The sequence below is a fragment of the Natrix helvetica genome (assembly GCF_964273705.1).
Source record: "Natrix helvetica genome assembly, chromosome: 1".
NCBI classification, from domain to species: Eukaryota; Metazoa; Chordata; class Lepidosauria; order Squamata; family Natricidae; genus Natrix; species Natrix helvetica.
The window spans coordinates 171449546-171463074 of record NC_138548.1 but is presented as its reverse complement, the minus strand read 5'-3'; the positions used below and the strand labels follow the sequence as shown (position 1 = coordinate 171463074).

Sequence of the window (13529 nt, the reverse complement as noted above, 5' to 3'; positions counted from 1 at the left end):
AGTGTTTTAAACTTTCAACTGGGTGGGGGAAACCTGGAAGCTTTCAGATTCGGATTTTCCCAGATGTGCCAACATCACTCTTGTAATAAATTGGAACTTTGAGGAATCTCTAGCCTTTTATTTTATTGAGGATGCTATTTGTAACTCTGACATTAAACTGAATCTGGCCAAAGCCCTTGGAATTTGAATTGAAAACTAATGCTACAACCTCAGGATGAACATAATTTTGTAATAGTAACCCCAGTTAGCAGTCTGACCACCATATTTGTAGCAGCTGCAGTTTCTGAATCAGTCCTGTATAGAGTGTGGCACTAATTCAATTATATTATCATGAGGGCATGGATCAGTAAAAATGCTTCCTAGATTAAATAGAGCCATAATGGATATACCTGTTCGACCAACATTTGCCTTGGCCATTGCTCCCAAAAGTTAGAGCTGCAAATGTAGGATACCAACTCTTTTAGAGAGAGAGGTCTTCCCTTCTAGTCTCAGTGAAGAACATCTACCGGAGTGGCCAATGAAGTTTCTGCTCCAGGACTGGGCCAAAATCCCAACCACATTAAAGACATGTCTGCAAGGGAAACCCGCAAAATCATCTAGAAGGCCTAATGTCTCCTTATCCCACCTATCCTTCCTCACTGAGTTTGGGCCACTTTGAACAGTGGGACTTGCCAGAAATCCACAAGCACATTACATGTTTAGAAGAACAGGCAATTCTCTAAGCATGCAGCAGTGCTCATTCATAATCCCTTTTGATCACAATTGTTCCAACAATCTTCTCAATTTCATTCTTCCCATTACTTCTAGGAAAACCAAAACATTGCCAGGTATCAGTGATCCGAATGAGGTCTCACAATCAAGTGTTTAGGTAGCCTGTTCCAAAGATGAACCAGATGTGACATAAAAATGCCTACCAAATTGTTAAGAAGTCCCTAAGCATGCAGTGGAAACCCGCAAATACTATGCACACCTGCAAAAGGGTGTGTGTGTGTGTGTGTGTGTGTGTAGTTCTGTTACTGTATGATATTTTAACGCCAAACAACATTACTTAACATTTGCCAAAATAAAAGGTGTGCATCTTTATAAATCTATTATTGCTATAAGCAGCTTAGTAAAAGTTTAGTTAAATGAAGCCACATTGAGACACTTTTATGAATTACAAATCCTACTAGAGGATCAGAATTACATATAAGGTGACATTAAATTGCTTTAAAGAGAGGCACTCTGAAGGACACTGTACTGAAAACGTCACAGTTCCATCTGTAATTCTGACCTTGACCTACTCAGATTTTATAATATATACACAAACACATGGTAATCTCCTTCTCTCCCTCTCACTGTGTAGTCACATTTTTAAATTCTGTGATTCAAAAATGATGAGAAATTCTCCTTGACATGATTTTAATTTATAATTTACAAGGCAATGGAATCAATTTAACAAGAAATTAGTGTGCAAAACTTTAGAATTATAGGTCTACAATTTCTAGCAGTATCCAAGGGGCAAAAGAATATTACTCTCCTTTGAGCAGTCTCAATGAACTGAAATGTATTTCTAAGCTTTCATTGTCAGCAACTTTCTAAAAGCTGGCTTTGCTTGCAAAAATACCTTCCTCCCTTTGAAACCCACTGAACTCCAAGTTAGCCAGATCAGAGGGTAAAGCCTTCTTTATCTAAGTATTGACATTAAAATATCATCATGTCAAAAAGTCATTTCTAGCATCAAGTGTAAATGAGCAGACTTCAACAAATAGGTAAAACTTGAATGCTTCATCTATTTTAGTTCAGAATTCCCCTCTTCAAATTCATGGGTCTGTTACTGAGTTTGTTTTATTATTTCTCTACTTAAACCCAAACACAGCATTCTCTAGCTAGCCTCTTTTCCCTCCCATACTATACTTCAAGAACTTTTGGTGATATGGAGCTATCCCCGAATGTCAAACTGCTATTATAAACTGGACTATAGAACTTCTGAAAGACTGAGGGCAAAAGAAGAAGGGGATGACAGAGAATGAGATGGCTGGATGGAGCCATCAAAGCAGTAGGCATGAGCTTAAATGGACTCCAGAGGATGGTAGAGGACAGGAAGGCCTGGGGGAATGTTGTTCATGGGGTTGTGATGGGTTTGACATGACTTCACAACTAACAACAACAACAGAACTTCTAGAATAAAATGTTATAGTTATGAATGTTACAAAGGAAACTCCCTAGATATTTTATCTAAAAAAAATTTAACAATAGCTTAGAGAACACACGTATCTCCTGCAGGAGAGCATCCTATATACTAGGACATCCGTTCATCTGATGGAAGTGCGGAGTAGAGAAAGTCTGAAGAAAACAAAGGTGATTTGGCAGGAACATATCATTAGTTCTATAAATTTGTACATGTCATGAAGTAGCGGGTTGAATGGCATGCAACAGTGACTCTCAGGACTTCAACTTCTCATCCAACTATGTTATGCAAGTCCCTAGAACCAATACGTCTGTTAGCAGGAAATAACTGACAGCTTACAGGCCTATCATAGGTCCTAATTCCCTTTTATAAGTGACATGGCGCCATCACAAGAGGACAGTACTTATAATCAAAAGCATGCAATATTCTGTTTTTTTTAATTAAAGTAAAGTCATCTCCTAATTTCTCTTGTCCTTTTACTGAAAAAAGGTCTCTAAAATTTCTTTCGCAGTACAAAAATAAGATAGAAATAAAGAATGAAAAGATGTCAAAGGAGAAACTACTTGTTGCACTTCATTAACGCCACTGTAAAATGTTCCATCTAAATTAGATTGTTTTCTTTGTTAATCTTTTTGCACATACTATTCACCTTTGACCCTGACTCATAGCATTTACACAATCACACCTACTGCTTATTTTTATATAGAAGAAGTTACTGCCAATTGTACCCAAGACAATAAAAGGGTTAGATTTCACTTCATTAAAATGTCAGACATGGTCTAGGTTTAAAGATAAAGAGAAAAGAAAAATATCTACATTAATTATTAATATTTATTTTTAATCAAGGGAGTGAAAAACTAACAGTGACTAAAAAGTGGCATAATAATACAAGAAATAGTTTTGTTTTTGAATGATAGAGCTTTATTGCTAATGAATGATCCAGCTGGAAAGATGCTTGTCTCCTTAACCACTGTATCATTATGGAAAAAAGTCAAAAGTGAATTATTATTATAAGGATGAGAAATTCTGGTTTAAATTTCACATCAGTGATAAATTCATAAACTAGATCTATTCTAGGCAAATATTATTCCTGCTTTAGCTCCCAGCCCACAGCATGAGGGGGATAGTGCTGCTGAAATGAATCCCTTTCAATTGTTAATAAAGATAATCCTCAATTTATGACCACAATCCAGCCCAAAATTTCAGTTGCTAAGTGAAACAGTTGTTTAATCAGTTTTATCCTATTTTACAACCTTTCTTGCCACAGTTGTTAAGTTGCTTGTCAGAAGATCTCAAAAGGTGATCACATGACTGCAGGATCCTCCAACCATTATAAATATGAGTCAGTTGCCAATTGTCTAAATTTTATCTTGTGACCATGGGGTATTGTAGTGGCCATACGTGTGAAAAATGGATATAAATCACTTTTTTCAGTGCTGTTCCACTGAACTGTCACTAAATCAATTATTGCAAGTCAAGGATTACCTGTATTGTAATAATCCATTGTTGGGGGGAATGGGAAATTTGAAATCCTGGCTCAAATCTATAAGAAGTTGTTCAATTCTCTCTTTAGAACAGGTTCAGACCAGGATGGTCCATCTTCCATCAGAGATTTCCATACTGAACTGGGATACCCATATGGACAGCAGTTCCTATATACAAAACTATCTACTGTACTAGCTGAATTGGATCAGTTATCTATATATAGTATGTATTAGAGATCCCATTAATTATTTTTTCTTTGAAATCAGCAAATCGATGGACTTTCCTGTCCTTCCTTCAGATCAAATTCCTCCCCTCCATCTGCTGTTAGTTGCTGCTGGGTTTTTTTTAATTGCTGTCCTAAACTAAAAATGATGTTAATGTAGTTCTATTAATTTTACAAAAGTTATTAATTTCATGAATCTTAGAGCAATAAAAATATTGAGAAAGTATCACTAAGTAGACTTCATTAGAACAAAGCCAGAAGTATTCTGAATAACTTTGATGACCAAGCTAAAAAAATTTCTACTTTAAGAAGCATCTCTTTGCCAATTTCATGTCATTGTACTTAATTTACACCTTCAAGGTGAATGCAGAAATCCGAGTCTTTCTCCTTTGGCACAGGAGCCTACATATTCAACCAAGCATTTCCTTTTATTTGCTCATATTTATATTTCAATTGACTATATTTTAAAAATATTATCTGTTATTAAAAAAAGCAATCATACATGAAACCAAAAAACTATATGTCTCCATCTTATGTGACTGTGCTATTTATGCTTGTTTCGATTTGCTGTTTTTGTATATGATTCAGGTTCAGCCAGAATGGAGAAACAAAATCAACGGTACCTTTTACGCAATATTAGATTTATATTTGGATTATGGACATATTTAAACATGAATCCATGTAAGCATCCTTTATATTTTATGAAGATCTAAGTATTATAAAATCTGTTTTTAAAATAAAATGATTTATGAATCTAGATGCAGTGTCATCCTCAGCAAGTTTAATTATAATCAAGACCCTTAGTATGCAAAGGATTTTAGATGTCAGGATTTTCTGGAAAAATATACAGTACTCCTTTTCTGTTTTATTTAAATTTTCCCCTACCCTATTCGAATAAGTATAAACATTCCTGTTTAAATATATTTTCCTCAGCCTGGTATATGATACATAGAGGACTAAAGAAATGGGAATCCCCCAAAATCTGTATTAACAGTTAAGAAATAATCAGTCAGCATAAAGTGTGTTATGTTCTTTCCCCTTATTACACTGCATACTGTGCTGCCAACAACATATGCTGACACTCCATAAGGTTTTCACTTCCACCTCCAACAGATACCAAAAAGCAATATGTTTCTTCAATCCAGCCTCACTGGTTGCCGGAGATACTCTTATAGCAGCAGCAAAATTGGTTTATGCATATGCCATGCATTCTGTAAATTGATGAAAATATGTTGCATTTATGTAACTGGACTGCTCTTAAAGTCAGACGCTAATGTGAGGGTTTAATACAATTCAGATATTCAGACCACTGTTGAGAAGAATTATATGTAGACATTTGGGGATTTACTTTAAACGTATGCAGTCTACAGTAAGCATCAACAGAAATATTTTTTAACATACCCTAGAACAGGCATGTCCAAAGTGCGGCCCGGGGGCCAAATGTGGCCCTTTTTCAAATTTCAAGCAGCCCGCAGCCTCTTCTCCCCACTGGAGTTATTTGTTTAGTCTTTCATAAAATACCATATTTTTCGAAGTATAAAGATGCATCTTTTTCCCCTCAAAAAAGAGGCTAAAAATCTGGGTGCATCTTATACACTGAATACAACATTTTGTGCCTCCCAAAACTCTGCCCCCTTCACCAAAATGGCTGTGCATAGCCTTTAGGAGGTTTTCAGAGTGCTCCTGGGGGCTGTGGAGGGCATAAATGAGCAAAAAATGGGCCATTTTTTGCCCAACTTTGCCCCCCCTAGCCCCCAGGAGCACTCTAGAAGCCTCTTAAAGGCTATTCATGCCCTTTAAAAAAAAGGCTCATTTTCATGAAAAATGGGCCATTTTTGGGAGAGTGCAAAAACTTTTTTTTAATTTTCCTCTTCAAAATCTTGGTGCGTCTTATACTCCGAAAAATACGGTAGTCAATTCGCATTTAATGTTAAGGGTTCAAAGAATGTCAGGCTGAATGATCGGCCCCACACATTTTCACCTCACCAAATCTGGCCCTCCTTGCAAAAAGTTTGGGCACCCCTGCCCTAGAATAAACATGGTTTTTTAAAATGATTTCAAGGAAAACTTTCCTTGTGATTTTTTAAATCATTTTTAATCCTTGGAGGTTTTAAGCAGAGATGGAGAACATGGGCCTTACACATGTCACTCACATGTGTTGGTTAAAGCTGTTGGACACTGGATTTCAGTACTATCTGGGAGGCCATAAGATTCCCCAACTCCAACAATCTCCAGACCAAAGGGTACAACTAAGTAAAACAATATTGGACAAAAGCATAAAGATCTAATTATCTAGTGAGCTCAGCTCTAGTGAAGGAAACAACACCATATTTCATAAGCAACTCACCCACTTAAACCATTAAAGACAACAAACTGGAAATACAGTTGGCTAATAGTCAACTTCTTATTCCCAAGAGTCGTTATATTCTCTATATAATAATCCAAAAGCTGCTGTTGTAATTGTCACATCCTGATCTTTTGAAATCAGTGCTTCTCAATGACAGCCAGATTTTACAAGCAAGTTAATATCTATGAATGACTGCACTTGAAGAGACAAGTTTGGTGTCAAGAGATAGGTTGCATCTGTGCAACAATATGTATAAACAATAAGCACAGAGGTGCATTGTTTTTCTTATACATGCAAGAATGACTTTAATATACATATTTAATACAACATGACCACATAAAACCTGGGATAACTATTGCAAAACTGGACTTTAAAGCTTTCAAGACATTCTTGAAAGGTGGTGCAGTGGTTAGAGTGCAGTACTGCAAGCTACTTCTGCTGCCTGCCGGCTGCCTATAATTTGGCAGTTCAAATCTCACCAGACTCAAGGTTGACTCAGCCCTCCTTTCTTCCAAGGTGGGTAAAATGAGGACCCAAATTATTGGGGGCAATATGCTGACTCTGTAAATTTCTTAGAGTAGGCTGTAAAGCACTGTGAAGTGGTATATAAGTCTAAGTACTACTGCTATTCTTGTATCTACCCTCAAATCTTTTAAGAAATACTTCAGGTGAGTATTGGCAAATTATGGAAGGTACAAGAAATTTTAAATACTACCATCATTCTAGTTCATTGAATCTAAAAAAAAAGTCTTAAAGCTGCAAAACAATCCTAACTTAAATTTCCAGGGAATTAATTAATTGCTGTCAGAATGTTTTCCTTATAAAAGGACATTATTCTGTAAAAAAGAAAAAGAAGAAGCCCTGGTCCTCAATACAAAAATGTCTAACTTCAAAATTTAGTAATTTCAATTAGCATGTAAAACAGGAAATGGGGAAATCTGAGATTGTTAGCCCAGATTTGATGTGTCTACTCTATTAATGGACAGCTACAAGATATGTAGAGTATGGCCAGGAAGAGTTTTGAAACTTTAAAAGTTCAGTTACTCTGATTCTGCTCTCTTCACAAATTATATTTCATGCCATACATTTTTTCTATTTTATAAATCACCCTTAAGTTTTGGAAGATTCTATAAAATGGAATCCCTTGACACATTTCTAGTTATTATTTTATTCCTAGGGAATATGGTTGGTTATGCAATCAGCCAAATGTTTAGGCTGGATTTGGCATTTTTATCCACCTTTTGAATCTTTCCCAAAAATCTCAGATAGGCAGATGTTGATGCTTGATGATGTTGCAGATATTGCCGCAGAATGGAAGCTCTTCCAAGTAAAGCTGTCTTTGTGATAGTTTTCACTATTTCCCCCCATTTGATGGTGAGAGTGGCACATTTGTCCAGTCAAAACTCCATTGCAATATCTTGGCTATATATGCAGACAGTGTCAATAATGACACAGTAAATAGCAATGTTACTTCTGCCCAAAGAGCAGAACTGATTCAGTTCTACAGAGGGATTATAGAGTGTCATTTACACCTCTATAACTATCTGGTACGGCTCTGCAGCCAAACAAGACAGACACAGACTTCAATGGATAATTAGAACTGCAGGAAAAAAAAACAATTGCTACCAACTTGCCTTCCATTGAGGACCTGTATACTGCACAAGTCAAAAAGACGCTGTGAAAATATCTACAGACTCCTCACATCCTGGACATAAATTGTTTCAACGTCTACCCTCAAAATGATGCTAAAGGGCACAACACACCAGAACAACTAGACACAAGGACAGCTTTTTCCCAAATGCCATCACTCTGCTAAACAACTAATTCCCACAACACTGTCAAATTATTTAGTAAGACTGTATTACTATTATTCTTCTCATCCTTCCTAGTATCTATCTCTTCCCACTTATGACTATAACCATGTTGCTTGTATCTTTACAATTTATATTGTTTTATTTGTTTTCTAGTACAATTTGATTGCTTATTAGTAACCTATGACTATCAGAAAGTGTTGTATCTCATGATTCTTGATGAATGTATTTTATTTTTCTTTATGTACATTGAGAGCATATGCACCAAAGACAAATCCCTTGTGTGTCCAACCACACTTGGTCAATAAAAAATTCTATCCTATTCTATTCATTCCTTCTTCTTTCCTGCTAAGTTACATGAATACAGAACTCTAGTCTTATAACAAAAAACTATCTACACCCAAAGTTTGTATACAATATCCTTTAATATCATACTCCTTCAGACTACAAACCTATTCCCACTTATCAAGAAGTCTCATTGAAATCAATATTTACTTCTGAGTAAACATATATAATATGGAGTTCTTAGAAATTTTACTTCTTTCATCTTAGTCTTTTTTGTAAGTATTTTCTTTCAGCTCTATTGCTTTTTTAGTGCAGTTTTTTTTAGTCTCAAATGTCTTTCATATTAATCTTATAGGTATTATCTCTTACACAACCAGCTTCTTTGTTCCCTACCTTGCAACCACCCCATACAAACATGTCTATTTCTTATGAGAGTTGAAATTCTTGTGTTATTCACGTTATGCTTTTCAAAAATAGTTATGTCTATGTTTGCATATTTGCTTTACCCTTTGTATCTAATGCTCGGCTACTATATTTTCAGGACTTACCCATCAATTCCAGGATCATGTGCCTTTCTATCTACCTATAGGATTGGGGGGAAAGATACTATAGAATACTTGAATGATGTTTTTTAAAAAAATCTAGAATAATTTAGCCATTCAAACACATTCCTTTACATCTCTTACTCTGAAGAACCGCAACATACATAACAACATTGCTTAAAAGAAGAAAAAGTGAGCTGAAGAGCAGGGGATAAACTGCTCAGCAGTGGCCCCTTTTGGTCAAGGAAATAAATTACACAAATACAAGCCAGGAAAAAGGAAAGGGGGGGCGGGAAAGAAAAAAACTTTCACTTAAAATTACTGAGAGCCCTTTCCTTACCTTTCAAACTATTCTTTAAAACATAAACTTAACACTAGTGCTTCCAATATTGATGTTTTCTAGCAATGTATTGATTTGTGATGCTGACCAGAAAAATATTGTGGTGCTGACAGTTTAAAATTGATTATATTGTGCAGATGTCATGAAGTATTTCTGCTTGAGTAAGTCACTTTCACAATGTATGCACAGTGGAGTGGAATTCCTTAATCCCTTCAGGTAAAATCTAAGGCCCAAATTCATTAGTAATGGAAGTTACGTCATAGACTCTGAAAAAATGGCTAATTGTCTAAATAATCCATGTCTCACAAAAGTGTTTCCTAAAACTGTCTTTGAGTTTTTAATGCTGGTTATCAGTCTATTTTAGGGGTACAATTTCAAATCATAGTCTTCATTTTCGACTGCAACTGGAGCCAAAGAAACATCATGGATGTGTTTACTGGGAGTTGAGTTTGACTCTAAGACATTTTACCTTTAAACAATGCTTTATTTTTTTTAAAAAAATAGTGCTCTATATTGATCAGAGCACATATTAAAATCTGTAATTATTTGTAATAAAAGTTTTTGTAAACAAACCCCTTAGTAGAAGGACTGTCTCAAGAGACATTCTTTTTTCTTCCTCACATGAAATGAAAAGTATCTTCTAAAATGAACCTCATGGAATATGATTAATCTAAAACAACAAACAAAGCTTTTATCTTATTTTAATTTGCAAATGTAGGCATATATTTTTTATATATCTCATGTTTTCATTTATTGGGCAAGTTTTGTATTTTTTATTTTGGTTTAAATTTTTTTAAGCCAAACTTGTTCCACTATATAAAATAGAAGAAAGAATGTGTTCTCAAAGTTACATAGTTTATATATTTCTTCTCACTGAAAATCCTTCATACTTTATAAGATTTTCTGCATTCCATAACTTTAACCACTTTCAAGCTTTGTGAAATAAAATTACATTTGTTCTCTGTTACTTTTTGAGAATATTAGATTATATTAATTCACTACCATTACCTTTCAAAAAGTTTGCTATACCTTATTCAATAAACTTTTAAGGCTTTTAAATCCAATGCAAAGTCAAATGTAGGCATTAACCTAGATACATTCAGAAAAACAATATTCTTGGATTCAATTATTGATTTCATTTCTAAAAATATGCTAAATATATTTAAAATATAAAATTGCTCCCAGTATGCCCAAAGCAAGCCCAAAGCAAATGAATACTGAAGTTTCATTAGCTCTGCAGAGAGAAAAAAAATGTGTTTAGAATGTGATCTATGTGACATTGTACAGATTTCAAAAGAATTCAAATACAACTTTTAGAATAACATCCACACATATGTCAGCTTAATGACATAAACCTCCATTATTGTATGAAGTATAATTTCCATATAAATTAATGATAATAGTCACAATAGTTCACCCTCTATTGAATTTATCAATAGATACCTGGAGTTTGAGTTCACCTTAACCTTGGAACATTTACTAGGAAATACTTACCACTGTCTTTATAGGGGCCTCCTATTTAATCATTATGTGCAGGATAATAGCAATCATAAAGAGATGGAGTTGTATTAATTGTACAAATCATATACTTTCATAATGAATGAATGAGATACTAAAGATGGTCAAGTTTGGCATAGTCTAAATGAAATTAGGTAGAGTATTACAAAATGCAGCAGAATATGTATACTGGATCATTCCTGCCATTGCTTCTCTTAAGAGTTAATGGTCATTTTGGCACATTTTGTACCATTTAGTTTTGATTAATTAATACATATGTACATGCATACACATACACACAGTCCTCCTGACAGATTTCATTTCTGCCCATTTGATAAAACATGAGTGAAAGATAATTTAAAGTAGATAACATCGCTGGAAAACAATTGAAATATCTAGGGTCCAAAAAACCATACACATCATTCAGACGCACACAAAACTTTTTAATATTATTCACAATTATTTAGAATTTACCACAAGCTTTCTTAATCATTGTATTTATATAGTAAATGCTAGTAAATCTTATAGAAACCTTCCTGTAAGTGAGAGATGCATTGCATTTCCCTATAGTTTCTTCTTATAGAAACTTTCAGAATGAAAAAGTGATGAGAAAGCAAAATTGTTCTACCTTACTTTCAAATCTGTACCCGCATTATGGAACTTCTAATATATATATATATATATATATATATATATATATATATATATATATATATATATATATATATATATATATATATATATATATATATATATATATATATATATATATATATATATATATATATATATATATATATATATATATATATATATATATATATATATATATATATATATATATATATATATATATATATATATATATAAGTTCCATAATGCTTCCTCTGGCCAGCAATGGGTCAGCAATGGGTCTCTGGGTTTTTATGCAGATGATGGAACTGGGTTCCTTCCAAAGGCAGAACTTATGTTTAATTACTGAGTTTTATCTGTCCCCTCTGAAGTCCACAACTTAATCCCTATATCTGTTCTATTGAAGTTTCTCTCTAAGTGTTTTATTGGGGAGGGGGGGAGAGATTTGAGGATTTATTTCCCTAATTACAATTGTTCTGGACACTTCAAAGAACTTGGCTGGCAACATGGTCGGCAACATCCCCAGACACACACACACACACACACACACACACACACACACACACACACACACACTTTAAATTGGGTTCTCTTCCATCCATTCTGATTTCAGGCCATCTCAGGAGAGTTAGACCAATAGTCTTATTACATTACATCCACTCAGAAGTCCCACCATATTTTATAGAGAATGACTCCATGATAGGATGTGGAAGCAGAGTCCTAAAAGCACTTTAACAAACATCAAAATAATTCCCTTGTGAGAAAATACGGAAGCAGCTTTAAATCTTCCCATTCTGACCAACCATGGGGGGGGGAGGGGGGAGAATGTTTCGAACTTCCACCCATCATAATTCTTGAATAATTATGTGGCCCAAAACTCATTGTGTTATTTTCCTTTAGTCTCTGAATACCTTGACCCCTTAAATTCAAACTGGACGGTGTTGATGTTCACCAAAGTAAACCCAGAATGTCAGGTCTTCACCAGAGAGCTTTACTACAGCTTGTTCAGCAGGCTACCTTTCAGGAGTAAGGAGGGCACGAATGGACTAAGTGTTTCTTTCAACGCCATTTAAGAGTTCACTGGATTATCCTACACTTACCCCCAAATCAAAGTGCTATCTAGAAAGAATATATGGAAACAGAAATAATCTGAGAGGAAAACCCGTGTACAAACTAACTGGATTATCCTACACTTACCCCCAAATCAAAGTGCTATCTAGAAAGAATATATAGAAACAGAAATAATCTGAGAGGAAAACCCGTGTACAAACTAACAATTTTCTTTTTCTTCTTTTTTTTGGGGTTTGTGCTTTGGGGAGGAAAAATAGAAATCTCCAAGAAACCGACCCAAACTCTCTCTAGGAAAGCGCACCGCTCTGAACTGTCCAGCTTTCGGGAGTGCTGAATCTTGAGTACTCCAGACGAAGATGTAAAGGACGAAAGGGGGCGGCGAGGAATTGGGGCGGGGGGGGGAGAGAGAGACAGAGGGGAGGGGAGGAAACAAACACCTTACCAGAGTTTTGTTGCCGTTTTTGCTGAGGGGACCTCGGAAAACTCCCTTGATGTTGCGAAAGTGCCCATTGCTGAGATGCGCGGAGCTGATGACAATGTAATAACACTCCATGGAGCAGCGGCCTCGCGGGCTGCCGCCGTTTCCATACACCCCGAAGGCGCCAGACCAGGCACAGGCTGCAAGGCGCCCGGAGTGGGATAGATGATTGGACTTGGCCGGCTTGGCTGAGACCAGGAAGCGGCGAAGGAGCTGGTTGATCCGGGGAATAACCAAGCTATAGACAGAGGCATGCACTGCTCTCCCTCCGGCTGTTGTCTCCAAGTAAAAGCGGCGGTAATAGCAGAGGCAGCAATCTAACTCTCCCTTTCCTTTCTCTCTCTCTCTCTCTTTCTCTCTCAAGGCGGGGAGCCAGATCAAGAGGCCGGGCAAGCTTAGCTACAGCAGGAGCCGGCGAGCATTCATCACAGTCTCTTTCCGTCAGCGCAGAGCACGCAGCAGCCAAAGGAAAAAGGGGGAGGCGGCGGCAGCGGCATTAGCAGCATCTTTCCCTGGCTTCGCTGAAGGAGTCTGAGCTGCTGCCTCTCGCAGGCATGGCGCTATTATAGCGCACAGCCTTGCCGCTCCATTGCACTGAGCCAATGGCAGGGAGCCACTAGGCTGAGCTGGGAGCTGTCAGGAAAGTG

At 36.1% G+C, this 13529-nt stretch overlaps 1 protein-coding gene across 1 annotated transcript in view; it reads right to left on the bottom strand.

The window, feature by feature from the left end:
• ZNF804A (zinc finger protein 804A) overlaps positions 1 to 13301 on the bottom strand; it is a 235937-nt gene extending 222636 nt beyond the window's left edge. The window contains exon 1 of the mRNA XM_081937255.1: positions 12847 to 13301. Coding sequence (XP_081793381.1) covers positions 12847 to 12957 — 111 coding nt within the window. The 5' untranslated portion in view covers positions 12958 to 13301. The remainder of the gene's footprint in view (positions 1 to 12846) is intronic.
• Positions 13302 to 13529: the final 228 nt, after the last annotated feature.